This window comes from Pundamilia nyererei, unplaced genomic scaffold, assembly GCF_000239375.1.
Source record: "Pundamilia nyererei isolate P.nyererei 1_Seehausen unplaced genomic scaffold, PunNye1.0 scaffold00068, whole genome shotgun sequence".
NCBI classification, from domain to species: Eukaryota; Metazoa; Chordata; class Actinopteri; order Cichliformes; family Cichlidae; genus Pundamilia; species Pundamilia nyererei.
The window spans coordinates 917141-931321 of record NW_005187469.1 but is presented as its reverse complement, the minus strand read 5'-3'; the positions used below and the strand labels follow the sequence as shown (position 1 = coordinate 931321).

General features: G+C 38.7%; 1 protein-coding gene across 1 annotated transcript in view; it reads right to left on the bottom strand.

Annotated features, from left to right (window-relative positions):
* evi5l (ecotropic viral integration site 5 like) overlaps nucleotides 1–14181 on the bottom strand; it is a 48911-nt gene that overhangs the window by 19975 nt on the left and 14755 nt on the right. Inside the window, 6 exon segments of the mRNA XM_013911624.1 lie at nucleotides 82–225; nucleotides 442–567; nucleotides 791–865; nucleotides 1717–1941; nucleotides 3105–3294; nucleotides 8203–8598. Of these exon segments, the coding sequence (XP_013767078.1) occupies nucleotides 82–225; nucleotides 442–567; nucleotides 791–865; nucleotides 1717–1941; nucleotides 3105–3294; nucleotides 8203–8444 (1002 nt within the window). The 5' untranslated portion in view covers nucleotides 8445–8598.

Genomic DNA, 14181 nt, shown 5'->3' with positions numbered 1-14181 from the left:
AAAAACACAATTAGTAAGGTGGAACATATCCACAGTTATAACCAATCTTTCGATATTTTGTATGCTTTGTATATTTCTTACCTCATACATGAAAATATCAAAGATGCGTGTGGCGACAGGAAGAGGGAGAAAGGTGAGAAAAAGCGTGAGGAACCAGGATGAGGCATACATGGAAGTGTGGAAACTCTGGGACCGGAAATGGACATTCAGCTCTGGAAGCTGCTCCTGAAATCGCAAATGTTAACAAAAAACAAAAACAGTAAAGAAAGTTAACATCTCAAAAAACTAAAATAGACCCAAGAGAACATGCCTGAAAAGGAAGTGATGTGCTGGAGATTAAAAAAACAAAAAAGAAAAGAAAGATCTGCTGCCCCTTTGTGGAGAGCGTTCACACTGCAACATTTATCGTTTTTTAGATGCACGCTCCTGCTTCCTTTTTACCTGTAGCAGATATTCAAACTGGTAGATGCAGAGACCGAGCTCTGCCATGCTGGGCTTGAAGAGCTCCCTCAGGCGATACTCCTGCATCAGACGAACAAAAACACAAAAGGCCTCCTCCTCTGGCATCTGGGAGAAGGCGAGAAGATTGTTAGAAATCAAACTGTGCTGGACTCTGTATTATACACCATCTCAAAAAACAAATTAACTGCACTTTAATTTTTCAAAGACCTGCTACATAAAAAACTGTGGCTATAATAGAGACATTGTTTACAGATAAAATGTGCTGAGCCTTGAAGCAAAAATATTCTCTTATGGTTCAGTTTCCTGCAGGACACCGTTTGACAATTACCTGCATTAGAAGCAATCCAACAATGAATGCGCTGCCCTGGCAGTAGCCCACCTCTCGATCCACCAGAGAGTACGCCTGAAAAAAGGAAAAAAAGGATGCACACACACACACACAACAGATTTCAGTTACTTTGTTCTGTATGTTTAGAAAAATACATCTTTATTTGTGACAGGACAATCAGACCTAGCGACAGGACCAACAAGTCAACAGAGGTCCCTTCATTTCCTGAGCAGCTCAGCTACAAGGGAGCTCGACTGATTTGCAGACAGGAAACGAGCTTGTCTCCATGATAGTAAACATATTTCCACATTTTTGTGTGTCTCTGCAATTTGTTTTTCTCCCCAGGAACAAAAATCACATTACGAAGGTAAAACTCAGTCTGATCAAAAAGACACAGCCAATCAAATCCTTCCATTTGTTGCAGAAAGATTAAAGGTTTAAAAATGGCTTTTAGTTTTGCATGTTAGGGTTTCATTAAAACTACACAGCACTTCCTGTCATTCTGAAATAAAGTCGGAATTTAAAAAATATATTAATACAATAGCTAAATACAATAATTTCACACCACTGTCAAATCAACATATCCATATTAGTCGTTCTTGTCCAGACATTTATTTGTAGATGTGTCATTTAAGAAAGCAAGTGAAGGAAATTCCAGAAAGTTGACTGTTCATCCATCTGTTGTGCTACAGTGACACTACAGAGTGATTGAAGACTGCGGCTCAACCAAAATCAGCGCTTAGTGCTTGTAACCATTTTTGGTTTGGTCTTATTTTTTCTCCAGTGTGACCAATACACATATTTCAAAGCTCACAGTGTAAATAAGTCCGTTTTTACAGATGATAAACCATGTTTCAAAAACACAAAAAAAGCCCCTCCCCCTGATAAATTCAGACCTTGAGGTGATCAAACGCTGCAGTTCTCACCTTCATGACATTGAAGAGGACCTCCTGTCCGAGGCTGTCCTGGCCTTTGAAGAACTCGTGCTCAGGGTAGGTGCGGGCGATATCTCTGCGGATTAGCTTCTCACAGGGGGAGGACATCTTCAGCAGTTCAGAGTACTGGTTCTTCACCGGCATGTCTGTGGCGTTGCCCAGAAGCTGCCACACGATGGCCCGGAAATGATGAGGAATGCCCTTTCTGATCAACTCCTGGAAGACAGAGAGAGTGAAACGAGTGATATTAAAATAGAGTACAGGGCGGTCGTGGCTCAAAGAGTTGGCAGTTTGTCTTGTAACCGGAAGGTTGCCGGTTCGAGCCCCGGCTCGGACAGTCTCGGTCGTTGTGTCCTTGGGCAAGACACTTCACCTACTGCTGATGGCCAGAGGGGCCGAGCCGCGATATGGCAGCCTCGCTTCTGTCAGTCTGCCCCAGGGCAGCTGTGGCTACAACTGTAGCTTGCCTCCACCGGTGTGTGAATCGGTGTGTGAGTGAATAGTGGAATTGTAAAGTGCTTTGAGGGCCCCAAAAAGCGCTATATAAATGCAATCCATTATTATTATTAATACCCAGCCTCTTTATATACTGAAAGATGTCATTTTACAGATATTAAAGCACGTCAGAAGAAAAGACATCAACGCAAACTCAATTATGAAACGCTAACAGATTTATATTTACAAGGACAATCTAGCATCGTTTTGTAATCACACTCAGTTGTAAATTATGATGGATTGCTATTTTCTATTTTCAGCATTTATAGCCTGCTTATAGATTTTTGCTTGGTTTGTGTGAGCTCCCAGGTTCCCCTGACTCATTTTTATTGTGTCCTCTCTCATCCGTCTTGTCTTCCCTGGGGGTTTAGTCTTTTTGTGATGGAGGACACAGAGAGACAAAGAGAGGGATGGGAGGCAGAGGGCAGATAGAGGGGATTATTGGTATTTTACTGTATTAAAAACAAACAAACAAAAAAAGACAGCTTCATACCAATAGTGTTTTTGTTTGTGCTGAATTTGAGGGTAACACTGTGAGACATTTTTGAGCACACTTGCAGACAGCTAGAAAAAGGAGACCCACTGTGACTTCACGAATAGAAATAAACCAGTCATAGTCTGTGAGCAAAGCTATAAATGACCAACCAGCCACTTAAAAAAAACAAAGCAAACTAGAATATGAGTCAGACATTAGGAAACAAATTGGAAAATTGACTTGTGAAATGTGACCCGCCAACTATAAAAATAAAATGAGGAGGCTCATAATTTCCTTACTGGTGTTCTTATTTTGAATCGCACTCAGTGACTCATTCTCAGTGAAAAAAAACCACATGTGCCTTCCAAATACTTCATTCTCCACTTCAAGTGCCAGACTCTCCCCTCACCTTCAGGAGTTTGTCCTTCTTGCGTCTCCACTCCTCCCATTCGTTGACGATGCGGCCCCATAAGATCCACGTGTCTTCCTCCAGGTGCGACAGGTTTGAGGAGGCCGAGGAGCTGGAGACCAGCGAGGAGCCACTGTTGCGTCGCGAGCCACTCATTGACCGCATGGACTTGGAATCAGCCTCCAGCAACCTGCGTGAAGACACAGATTATGAGAACAGGAAGCTGAATTTATGACTGATCACACAGGAGAGCTTATTTATGTTACACACTGGAGAGTTAAGCTAAGATAAGCGAGAGCGAGAGGCAGAATGTGACATTGCAAAAAATGCTAAATTTAGAGAGGCACCAGCAGCTGCAAGGCATGTTCCCCTTGGTTTATTTATTCATTTATTTAGGTGGGAAGGGCGTTTAATGGTTATATGCTAAGCTAAAGCTAAAATGCTCCTGAACTATGAGTTTGAATTTGGAAGAACTCTAACTCAAATATAGGCTGGGGCGAGTGATTTCCTTTAAGTCCTTGTGGAGTCTGCTGTACAGCAGGGCAGCAAAATGCAGAGGTGATGTGATTAAGAAGGGCAGCTCTTTACTCCAAGGTTCAGTCCACTTTGACCTCAAATGTCGGTTTCTTTTAAGTCACTTTACACCTCCGTCCAGCACTCTGACCATTCTGCTGGGACTGGCTGTGAAGCTGAAAATGTGCTACTGTTGTTCTTCTTCTCAATGTGATTTCTTGGGATTTTAGCTTGATGGCAGTAAATACAGCCTAATGAAAACACTCCTTCTGCAGTGGTGGATTATTTAAGGTAACACATTTATAAATACAAATTCCAATGCAAAGGCTAGTGCTCCTGGTTGTGTGGGATTAAACATTACCTAACACAGATTAAACCTTAACCTTGAATAAAAACCAACAACAATTATTTTCTCTGAAGCCAAGAAAAGAAATTTTCAAATTTATCCCTGGAAAAATAGATCCTGAAACACAGAGCTTCCTGAAGTAACACACAACATAGAAATTGCAAAGTATCTTATTTTAATCCTTTTTGATTATAAAATTTTATTCTCTAAAGAAAGTTGGTCTTGAGTGAACCCCATGGTGGTTCATGTGACCCTCCTGCTATCGTGACTATTAACAGAGGCTACACAATTCAGCTGTATTAATCAGAAAACCAGAAAAGTTTTATATTTGCTATAAATCCTACTTTCCATCATGCCTGACTCCATTACACTTGGATGTCAAAAATGGTAATTTCAATGCGAATTTCTATCTAGATGTACCTTTGTGTGTTTCCTTTCTGTTCCATATGTGAACTTTAACAACCCTAGAAAGAAGCCGTAACACCATGAAGGCTCCTTGCTGCAGGGAACCTCTCATCATAATTGAGTTCCACGAACACAAACTTGACAACACAATCTTTGATATCGCACATCATTCTCGTAATTGTTTAGCATTTATTGAAATACCTTGGTTCTATTTGTGGTACACAGTTTAACCTTAGTATGCCGTGGAGTCCGTTTAGCTGCTGACGTCCTGGAATGCCCAGGAATCCAGGACTATTTCCTTGGACTCTTGACTTTAGTTCTAATTAATTTAAGTTAATATAAAGTAACCAATAGTTACTATAACTATAACTCTTGGGTTTGTTTCCTTCTAATGAATTCATTTGTTAGAGTGTATGTTCTTCTTGTGTCTCTCATTTGATCGGATGAGGCAGTATTTTTATCTCTCCTTTGTCTCTTGTTTGTTGGGTCAGTCTTTGGTTTGTTTAAGCTGATTTTGGGTCTGTTCTGTTTGAGCAGTTAGTTGTAATATTAACACGGGCAGCGTTGGGGAGTAATGGAATACGTATATAAAATACAAAATATGAGTAACTGTATTCCATTACAGTTACCATTTTAAAAGGTGGTATTCCAAATACGGTTACTTTGTTTAAAAAAAAAGAAAAAAAAAAAGGGATTACACAGGGGTCTTTTCCTGTTTCATATGTTAGGCTGTCCCCTCTGTATTTTTGGTAATTCCACGCTGGTGGAAACCCAAACAAAACACGCATTAAGAGCCTCTAAAGCCTGTGTTTCAATGTTGCGGCCCTTGTCACCTCTACTTGCGGCCCGCATAATGATGTGACAAAATATTTGTAAAAATTATTGTTCAAAAAATTATTTAATATGAAGGCAATAGGCAGAGTGTTACAGGTGGAGCTGGGCGATATGAGATTTTTTCATATCAGGATATGTTTTTTTCATTTCAGGCGATAACGATATCTATCACGATATAAGCCAAATAACTGTATTTGTAAGATTTAAATGTGCCGTTGCTCACAAGTAAAATGTGAAATAATCAGCAGCTTGTTTTTATTTAAATATTTATTTCCCATAATAAGTTCAACAGGGTAGATGTACTTAAGGAACATGAGACTTTTTCAGATAGATAACGGCAAATATTGCAAACTACACAAAAGGCAGCCACTAAAGCGTTTAAGTTTCAAAATAGAACAAATGAAACAGACTAAATTGTCAATTCCACTTAGAAACAAAATATTAATTCTAAAAATAAATCTTAGTTTGTGTTACAGAAAAACAGACAAAACTGACTAACTTTTGTCAATATCAAATAAACTGAGAACTAAAAGGAAATTCTCAATCTCTCCTTGTTGTATAGCTGAGCTTTTCAAACAGTTTTAACAGTTACTTTAGTCTGACAAAAGCCGAATGACGAATTAGCGCTTCCAGTCAGAGACTGAGGCTACGTCCAAACGTACACGGGTATTTTTGAAAACTGAGATTTTCCGTTTTCGTTTTAAAAAATAATCCCGTCCACACATAAAGGGAGAAATGAAAGAAAACGCTGCTATGAACATGCCAAAGCAGCAGGTGGCGCTAGATTCCTAACCGTGCAGAAATGTTGGCCAATCAGAAGTCTAGAAGCCTCGGTGGGAAAAAGTAAACAAAGCTGGGGCATAGAAGCAGAACCGAGTCGTATGTGTGGACGGACAGTAACTGTGTGTATATGTAAGCATTTAAACACTGCAGAGAGTAGAATTAACAGTAACAGTATTGTAGAAATTCATTTCACCGAAACAATAACGTGGCGCACAGTGTGACGCATGCACCAGTTCATTGTATTTCCAGACTTGCTTTCGGCACAATTTACAGTGCACGCTACTCTGTTTTTTGTCAGACTTGAAATAGCCGAAATACCTTCACACTACGGAACTTCTATGGCTCTTTCGTTCGACAATCTCTCCGGCATTGGAACCATCATCTGTTTTCTCTTCGGTCACGCTCGGTTGATTTTTCTAGTCGGCACACTCATTTCCTCCATTACGCGCTGGCTCCATTACCCGCTGGCTGCTTCCCAAACAAACACACGTGCGGCTTGGCACTTGTGCTGTATGTAACAAGTCACGCGACGTGATGCTGCGGCTGTGATTGGTTCGGCTCTGCGCTACTTAAAAAAAAAAAAGGTCAGCCAATCCAAATTAAGAGGACAAGAGCGGCGAGGTCTATCGCGATAGCTTAATTTCTCTATCGAGTAAAAGTTATATCGTACATATCGTTATCGTTCTATCGCCCAGCTGTAGTTACAGGCATAGCCCTAAAGAATGTAGCCTCATGGGCAGTGTAGCCCAGTTGTAAGTAAGCTATTAAGACTCGACTGTACACTGTGTTCGTGTTTTTCTCCGAAACAATAAGTTCTGTTGGAGCAGCCTTTCAACGCCTCTCTCTGCCTCTCGCTAGCAAAGGTGACCCAGACAACAAAGTAAAGCTAGTTTTCGGTTACCAGCCCGACACGCAACCCGACGTATTAGCCAGAGGTCCCTTTACTATGGGACCTGTTTTATATACGTGCTGAATAGTTTGTGATCGCCGCAAAAAGTGCAGCCTTACCTAATGTCCACCCTACTGTTACTCATTTTATATTAAGATTTAAAAATCTAGTTGGTATTGGTATGGCGAGTAGCCTTCAGTAATAGTAATAAATCACACAGCAATAGTACAGTCATGTAGTTGTAAAAAGCATGATAATATATTATTAAGTAATCCAAAGTATTCAGAATATGTTACTCTCATTGAGTAATGTAACGGAATACGTTACAAAATACATTTTGGGGCATGTATTCTGTAATCTGTAGTGGAATACATTTTAGTAACCTTCCCAACACTGAACAGGGGATTATATAACACAACTTGAGTTTAGCTATTTATTTGATCTCTTTCAAGGATTCATAAAAATATTTTAACTTTTGTAAAAATTTGTTGGGTTTTCTTGGCAATTTTAGATAAAATAAAATCTACTTTTTCTGTAACTGCTCTGTGACTTCATGCCTAACCAGCTCGTTCCTTCACAGTATCTACAGTTGTGGTAAGAAGTTTACATACACTCACAGGCATGAACATAATAGTAATTTTCCAATTTTTCAATTACCAAGACATTCATTCAGAGTTTCAGGTGAGATGAGGCAGATATTGACAATGTAATAGTGAGTAAATCTGCATAGGAAAAAAAATGCTTATTTTGGGCCAAAGTTGCCAATCTTTTTAAGTGTTTTTTATTAGATTTGCCTGGTGACTCTAACAGCAGTTCATCCTCACTGTTGTCCTTGTGCTCAGTGGTGTGTGCCAAATGTGAAGTCATAACTGCTGGCATGCAATACGCTTTAGTGTCTTTTCAGCTTCATCTCCCTGTGAACAGGCGAATCTCTTCAGGCATCTCCGTGTTAAATCAAGGCGGAAGCAGATTTTTTGGGGAAGATTTTCTGCAAAAAGAGACTACCGCATTCTGATAACAATGCTGTGCTGCTATAACACTTTGCACATGCCTCAATCAGTGCATCAAACATAAACAGGGTTCTTAAACATGCAGTTTTCATTTTCTTGTGAAAACTGCAATTAAACTTGCAGCTCTCATGCAGTTGTTTTTTTTTTTAGTCTGATATGGTGCTACAAGGTTTGTTACAAAGACTTTGATTTGACTGGCTTCCTATACAAGAAAAAAAAAGTCAAATAGTTAATAAATCCTGGGCCACATTGAAGCTAAAAAACTGCTGTGTTTTCAGTTTAAAAGCTTAACACAACAATGACAACTACTGATCTTACCTGTTCTGCTCCTCCAGTTTGGCTAGCAGCTCTAATTCATCAGGACTCAAGTTCTCGGAGTCTGCTGGGGAGGCTGCAGGTGCTGACAGCACTGCATCGTGGGAAGAGGAGTCTGGGCTGAGCACAGGGCTGCCATTCGATGAGGGATCTGGATCCATGCCAGGTGGGGAGGAAGGGCACTCCAGCTGAGGGGGAGCCCCACCAGAGCTCTCTCTTTCCGGGCTGCCGCTGGGGATAGACATGACGCTGAGGTTGACGTGAGGTGGGTAAAGCAGTGCTGGTGTGCTCAAAAAAAAAAAACGTCTCCCAGTCTCACTGTATGTCTCCCTCCTTAGTGAGCCTGGCTGTTGCCTGATTGGCCACCAGGCAAGCCTATATGATCAGAGGTCCTCAAACCTGCCAAGAATTAAAAGAAATGTATGTGAGCAAAGGCTAAATAAATAAAAACCAAACATAGTTTAGTTCATGTCATTATTATTAACTTGATAAGTTAATACACAGGTGCCATACTATATTGCCTGATAATACCAGTATAATGATGCGATATGAAAGTATCATATCATGATATCAAACGATATCAAGCGTTTATGCTCCTTAGTGCACACAATGACAAAAATAACCCAGGCATTACTAACAAGGAGAGCTGAGTGTGACTCTGATGACAATTTAGTAAAAAAGGAGCAGGGAGTTACTACAACAACCTCCAAGAAAGCTCAACGTTTTACAAAATATGCAACAAAACTGTTCCTGCTAAAGGTGGAAACAACAAACTTGTTTCATCACTTGAGGCAAAAAACACACCATCAAAAACATCTAGTCTATGAAGGCGGACATGCTAGCTATATGCTAGCTGGTCATGTGTGGGCTTTAAGCAGCTTTTAACAAGCTCATCTCAAGATCAAACACTCCAGGTACAACATATTTTTCAACTTTCACACTATTGTGCCGACTCCTCAGGAGTTACATGATTAAGTTACTTTTCTGTTAACCTGTTAGCAGTCGGACGTACCGCCCACGGTACATTGGATGGTTTAGGGGACTAATTGGACTGCTAAGGGGTTAAAGTATTTAGCAGTTATGCAAATTTGATTTAAAGTTTACAAAGAAAATAGTACGAAGGCTAATTTTGTTCTTAATTTAATGTGTCACTGCTATTGCACTGTACTGCTGCTGCTGGTGCCTTGTAGCAACAGATTCTCCCTTTGAATCAGGTACTCTGTCAACATGGCATGAACTCACTGGAAAAGAAGGATGGAAACTGTCCTTTATTTTTATTCACACTAATAAATACCACTAAATACCACTGCCCGTAAGCTGGAAGCACCAAAAAGTGCTTCCAATAATGTTTTCTCCCATTACTGTCAGAAATATTATCAGAATTTCCTTGAAATATAGTGATATAATTTGGAGGCTATGTCACCCACACCTAATAATCTATTTCTATCTATTCTAAAGCTACAGGTAAAAATACTGTGGTTACATTGAAAAGAGTTAACACAACATTAAACAAAGCTTTGATCCTCTTCAGTCAGTTTCATTTAGTAAAACAGAAAACTGTTTGCGGGCCAGATGGCAACCTATTACTGGGTTGATTTGGCCCCTGGGGTGTAAATTTCATGTCATTGCTCTATGAAGGATAAAGAAGGTGAAGCTGAAAGTCTGATGTAGAACAATGAGTTATAGTAATAATCAAGTTTCTGAGTCAGAAATCAATAAGTATGAAGCAAATTTTCTCTTTATCACAGATTTGAGTGCTCTAATGTGGTTTACACAGACATAATCACAACTTTTTTTGTTTTTTTTTGGTTTTTTCCTCCATCAGAGGGAAGAATCGACCTGTCAGCATATAAAAAGAAAAAAAAAAATCACAATAAAAAGTTACTGCAAATTACTTGTTACACTGTTATTCGGTTAAGATCACACTGCACAGCTTTCAGGACTAAGACATGGTCACACATTCATCTACATTCAGAAACAGTGCCACAAAATGACTGCAAGCAGCTGAGGAATTTATTAAAACCAGACTATTAAACAAATCAAATGAATTACAGAGTAAATTCAGAGAGATAAACTCAGATTTCACACAGTTTATGAGCAGCTGACACCGCTGGTTTGGAACAGAAGGCTGAGGGCCAGAGGCAGAGCCAGACATTTGAAACACCCGGGGCTTAGAACCTAAAGGGTAGTATGCATGTGGGATTTTTTTTTTTTTTTTTGGGGGGGGGGAGAAAAGGTTAATTGGCTCTGTTTTGAGTTTTGTTCAAAAAAGAATGACTTCATATAGGGAAAAATATATATCACATGTGCAGGACACCTTAAACTAGTTTTTTAATTAAGCAGCAAGGCAGAACAAAATCGGGGCTGTATCAAGACACGAGGACTAAACCCCAATTCAACCAGACCCAGAACTGATCCAGAATTAAAACAGGACTACAACAGTTCAAAATCAGGACTACTTAGGATTTAACCAAGACAGAACCAGAATCAGAACTAGATGATAGTAGCACTAAAAATCATCATAGACCTGCACTACACTTATTTTTTAATTCTACCAAAGTCCACTATTTAGATTGAGAAAAGTTTATATAATTATTTAGCCTTGTTGTGCAAACAAGCTGCCAAACTTAGTAAATATAGAATTTGAAAAATAGCAAACCTAAAAAGAAACACTCGGTACGAGATACATGAGTACCTATGATACGGTGATACTTTTGGTAAACAACCATTTGACTAACATGTGTGTCTCACCTGCTCTTGTTCCATCTCTGTTCTGTCCTCATTCTCCTCTCTCTTCCTCTCTCTCCCTCTTTGTGCTGACAATCATCAAATATACAGTTGAAACCAGATATTTACAAACTCTTCAGATAAAAACACTTTTTTAATTGTAACATCAAATCAGACTAAATGTTTATTTTTTTAGATTGATAAATATAAAAAACATATTTGTTAACTTTAAGAGTAAAGAGAGAAACTATCTGTATTTCTTAATTGCAAATGGCACCAAATTGTATTCAAAATTGAGCCACACTTATGGAGCTCCACAATTCTTTTCCTGGTGTTTTGGTTGACATCTCTTGATGTTCCCATGTCACAGAAACAGGCTCTGTGTTTTGCCTTATATGCATCCACAGCTGTGCCACCAGTTTACTCACATGGACTCTACTAACCTATCAGAAGCTTCTTCAGCTCAGAATGGAATCGGCTGGAGTTTTCTTATTAATTAACAATAAACTTAGCGTACATGTACTCCTAAATTTGATGAAAGTGATAACAAATAGACAGCTCTGTCTCTCTTTATTCTGACATTTAACTAATTCAAAAGACATTTCAATATTTATCTAAAACAAAAGTTTACTCTAAATTAATGTTGTACAGTAAAAATGTTTTATGTTTTCTCCCTAAAGTGTATGTAAATATCTGGTTACAAATGTGAATATCCTGCTGTGTACTGAAATCCCTCTTGTTTTGCATAGAAATATACTGAACAACATACAAAGCATAATATATAAAATAACATTTACCTGAGTTTTTTCTTTGAAAGAACCCTCTAATGTCCATTCTTATATTTCAGTGCATTACTGAAACCGATTTAGTCGGGGAGGGTAAGAACTGAAAATATGAAATAAACACACGTAAGCTAAGACTCTCTAAAAAAAATAGCATTTCTTCGGCTTTTCATTTCGCCATTTGTTGATTCACTTGAAGAGCGAGTAACGTAATATTGGTCAAGTGATCAGTTTGATATCAATCTTTCGTGATTCACCGTCATATTTACATTATTTGTACGGTACGAATGATTTGCTTTGGTACCTGGTCAAACTTAAGCTCTCCTTAGTATGGCTGGCTCTGACAAAACAACCCGGGCTTAAGCCCAGTAAGCCACCCCCACGCTCCGCCCCTGCTGAGGGCAGTTTTTAATTGAATTCTTCATAAGATAAACTGAGGTGTGATTTCCCAGGAGGAAAAAAAAGGCTTCATCATTCAGCAGATTGTTGATGCAATCATGCTTTTTGAGCTGTAGTTGAATTTCTTTTATAAAGGATTAAAAAAAAGAAGAAAAAGAAGCTACATGTGCATTTGTGTGCTTGATACTTTCAGCGATAAGGACCTTACAAAGCACAAGCTTGGCATAAACGTAATATTTTACTAGCTAATGTTAGCCTGGGTAATTAAAAAAAAAAAATCAATACAGCAATCGATACAGCAATCGAATGATATAACATATGGTGATGCTGTGTTGAAACAAAGACACCAGATATCGATACAATATCATATGGTTTCAAATAAAAAGTAACTTGTCAGCAGTAGAATAATAAAACCAATTACTTTTTCACTTCACCAGATGGTGCCATTGAGCTTAATGATTTTTCTAGCGAGGTAACGTCAGTCGCACAGTAGGAAGTTGGTAAACCCAAGGTGGACGCAGGGATCAGGCAAAGTAAAAAATAAAAAAATCTGAAAAGTATCATCCACATTTGAATTAGATCCATGGACATATTTATTTTTTTAAACATGAAGCATATGGATGTGACATGTGGGATTTGTAAGGAATATTATATGAAAGTAAAGTACTTGGGGAGTAGTGCAAACATACTGTAAGATCTCATCTCACATACAGAGGATGTTAGCCAAGTATGGCAAAGCTAACGTTCATTGAACTGAACCGAAAAAAACTAAACTAAACTAAAACTCAACACACTTAGCTCAACAAAGCTTCCAATTTGGAATAAGCTAAAAAAGTAACACAATCTCATCACCTACGTTATGTGCAGACCTACTCGATACAAGGCTATGTAAAACTAGGACTTTTGTTTACTTGTTCAAAACAAGTAACAAAAGCGACTGCTGAATGCCATTTTAAGCTCAAAATACCTTTAACAGTACAATAGTCGACACCTTTTCAATTAAGCTAGATGACTGTAATACAAACTGTTTAGCAGGCCAGGTGAATGTAACATTTATGACAGCTTGTAATAGCAGTGTTGGTCAGTGTGCCTGCTTTACAGTCCCATTTTGAAGCAATAAATCAAAATGCTTTTTATCACAGTAACAATGATTCCCACTTCTCTTAGACAGCACATTTTGACCTTGGATTTCCCACATTTTCATCCTAATATGTCTGAAGATATCTGGCTATGGAAGGCCAGTGTAAAAATCTTTACCCATATCAAAGAAAACAAGCAAAGCAAATACTCACTCAACACATATACAAATACAAACTATTCTATGTGTGTAAAAATCCCACTTTCACTCAAATGCTACACATTTGTAGAGCACGTGTGTGGTAGAGTTATATTTATTTTTGCATGACTTTAAGATTACATTTTAGTTGCCGTTTTGTTTGACTATCTGACAACCCAAATTCTCTGTAAATTTTTTAGAATCAGGACATGAGTACTTGTAGCTTTTTCCTGTGATTAAGTTTCTTTTCACAGAGAAAACTCCAAAACAAAATGAGTCACTACAAACCAAGTGTGTCCATTTACTGGCCAAATGTGTCTCAGAAAAAGCAACAAAAATAAATGCATGAAAAGGTGCTGTGTTCTGGACAATTTTGGACTAGTGAGCCCTTGGTTCATTTTAGGGCTGGTTACTACATTCCGCATGTTCTTGGTACTCTATCACATCTCAGATACATACTGGCTATGAGAAGGTGTTTGCATAAACTTGCAGCGTGCCACTGGGTTCAGTGCCTGGAGTTTGTTTGGACCTGGACTGACACCACTGTCTCCAAATGTTCTCGCTGCAATTGTTTTGGTCTGCGCCCAAATTTGATTACTTTGTTTGCATCTGCACAAATGAACCGTACCAAGTGGGGAAATGAACCTCCATTTAAAAAGCACCAAAAAACTAATTAGTCTGGGTTAGGAGAAGATGACGCTCATTCACAACATTAACTCTGCTGCACTTTGCATTTTGATAGGATGTCAGATGAGTTTTGTCCTTACAACAAGCTAAACCAAAAACAACAACAAAAAA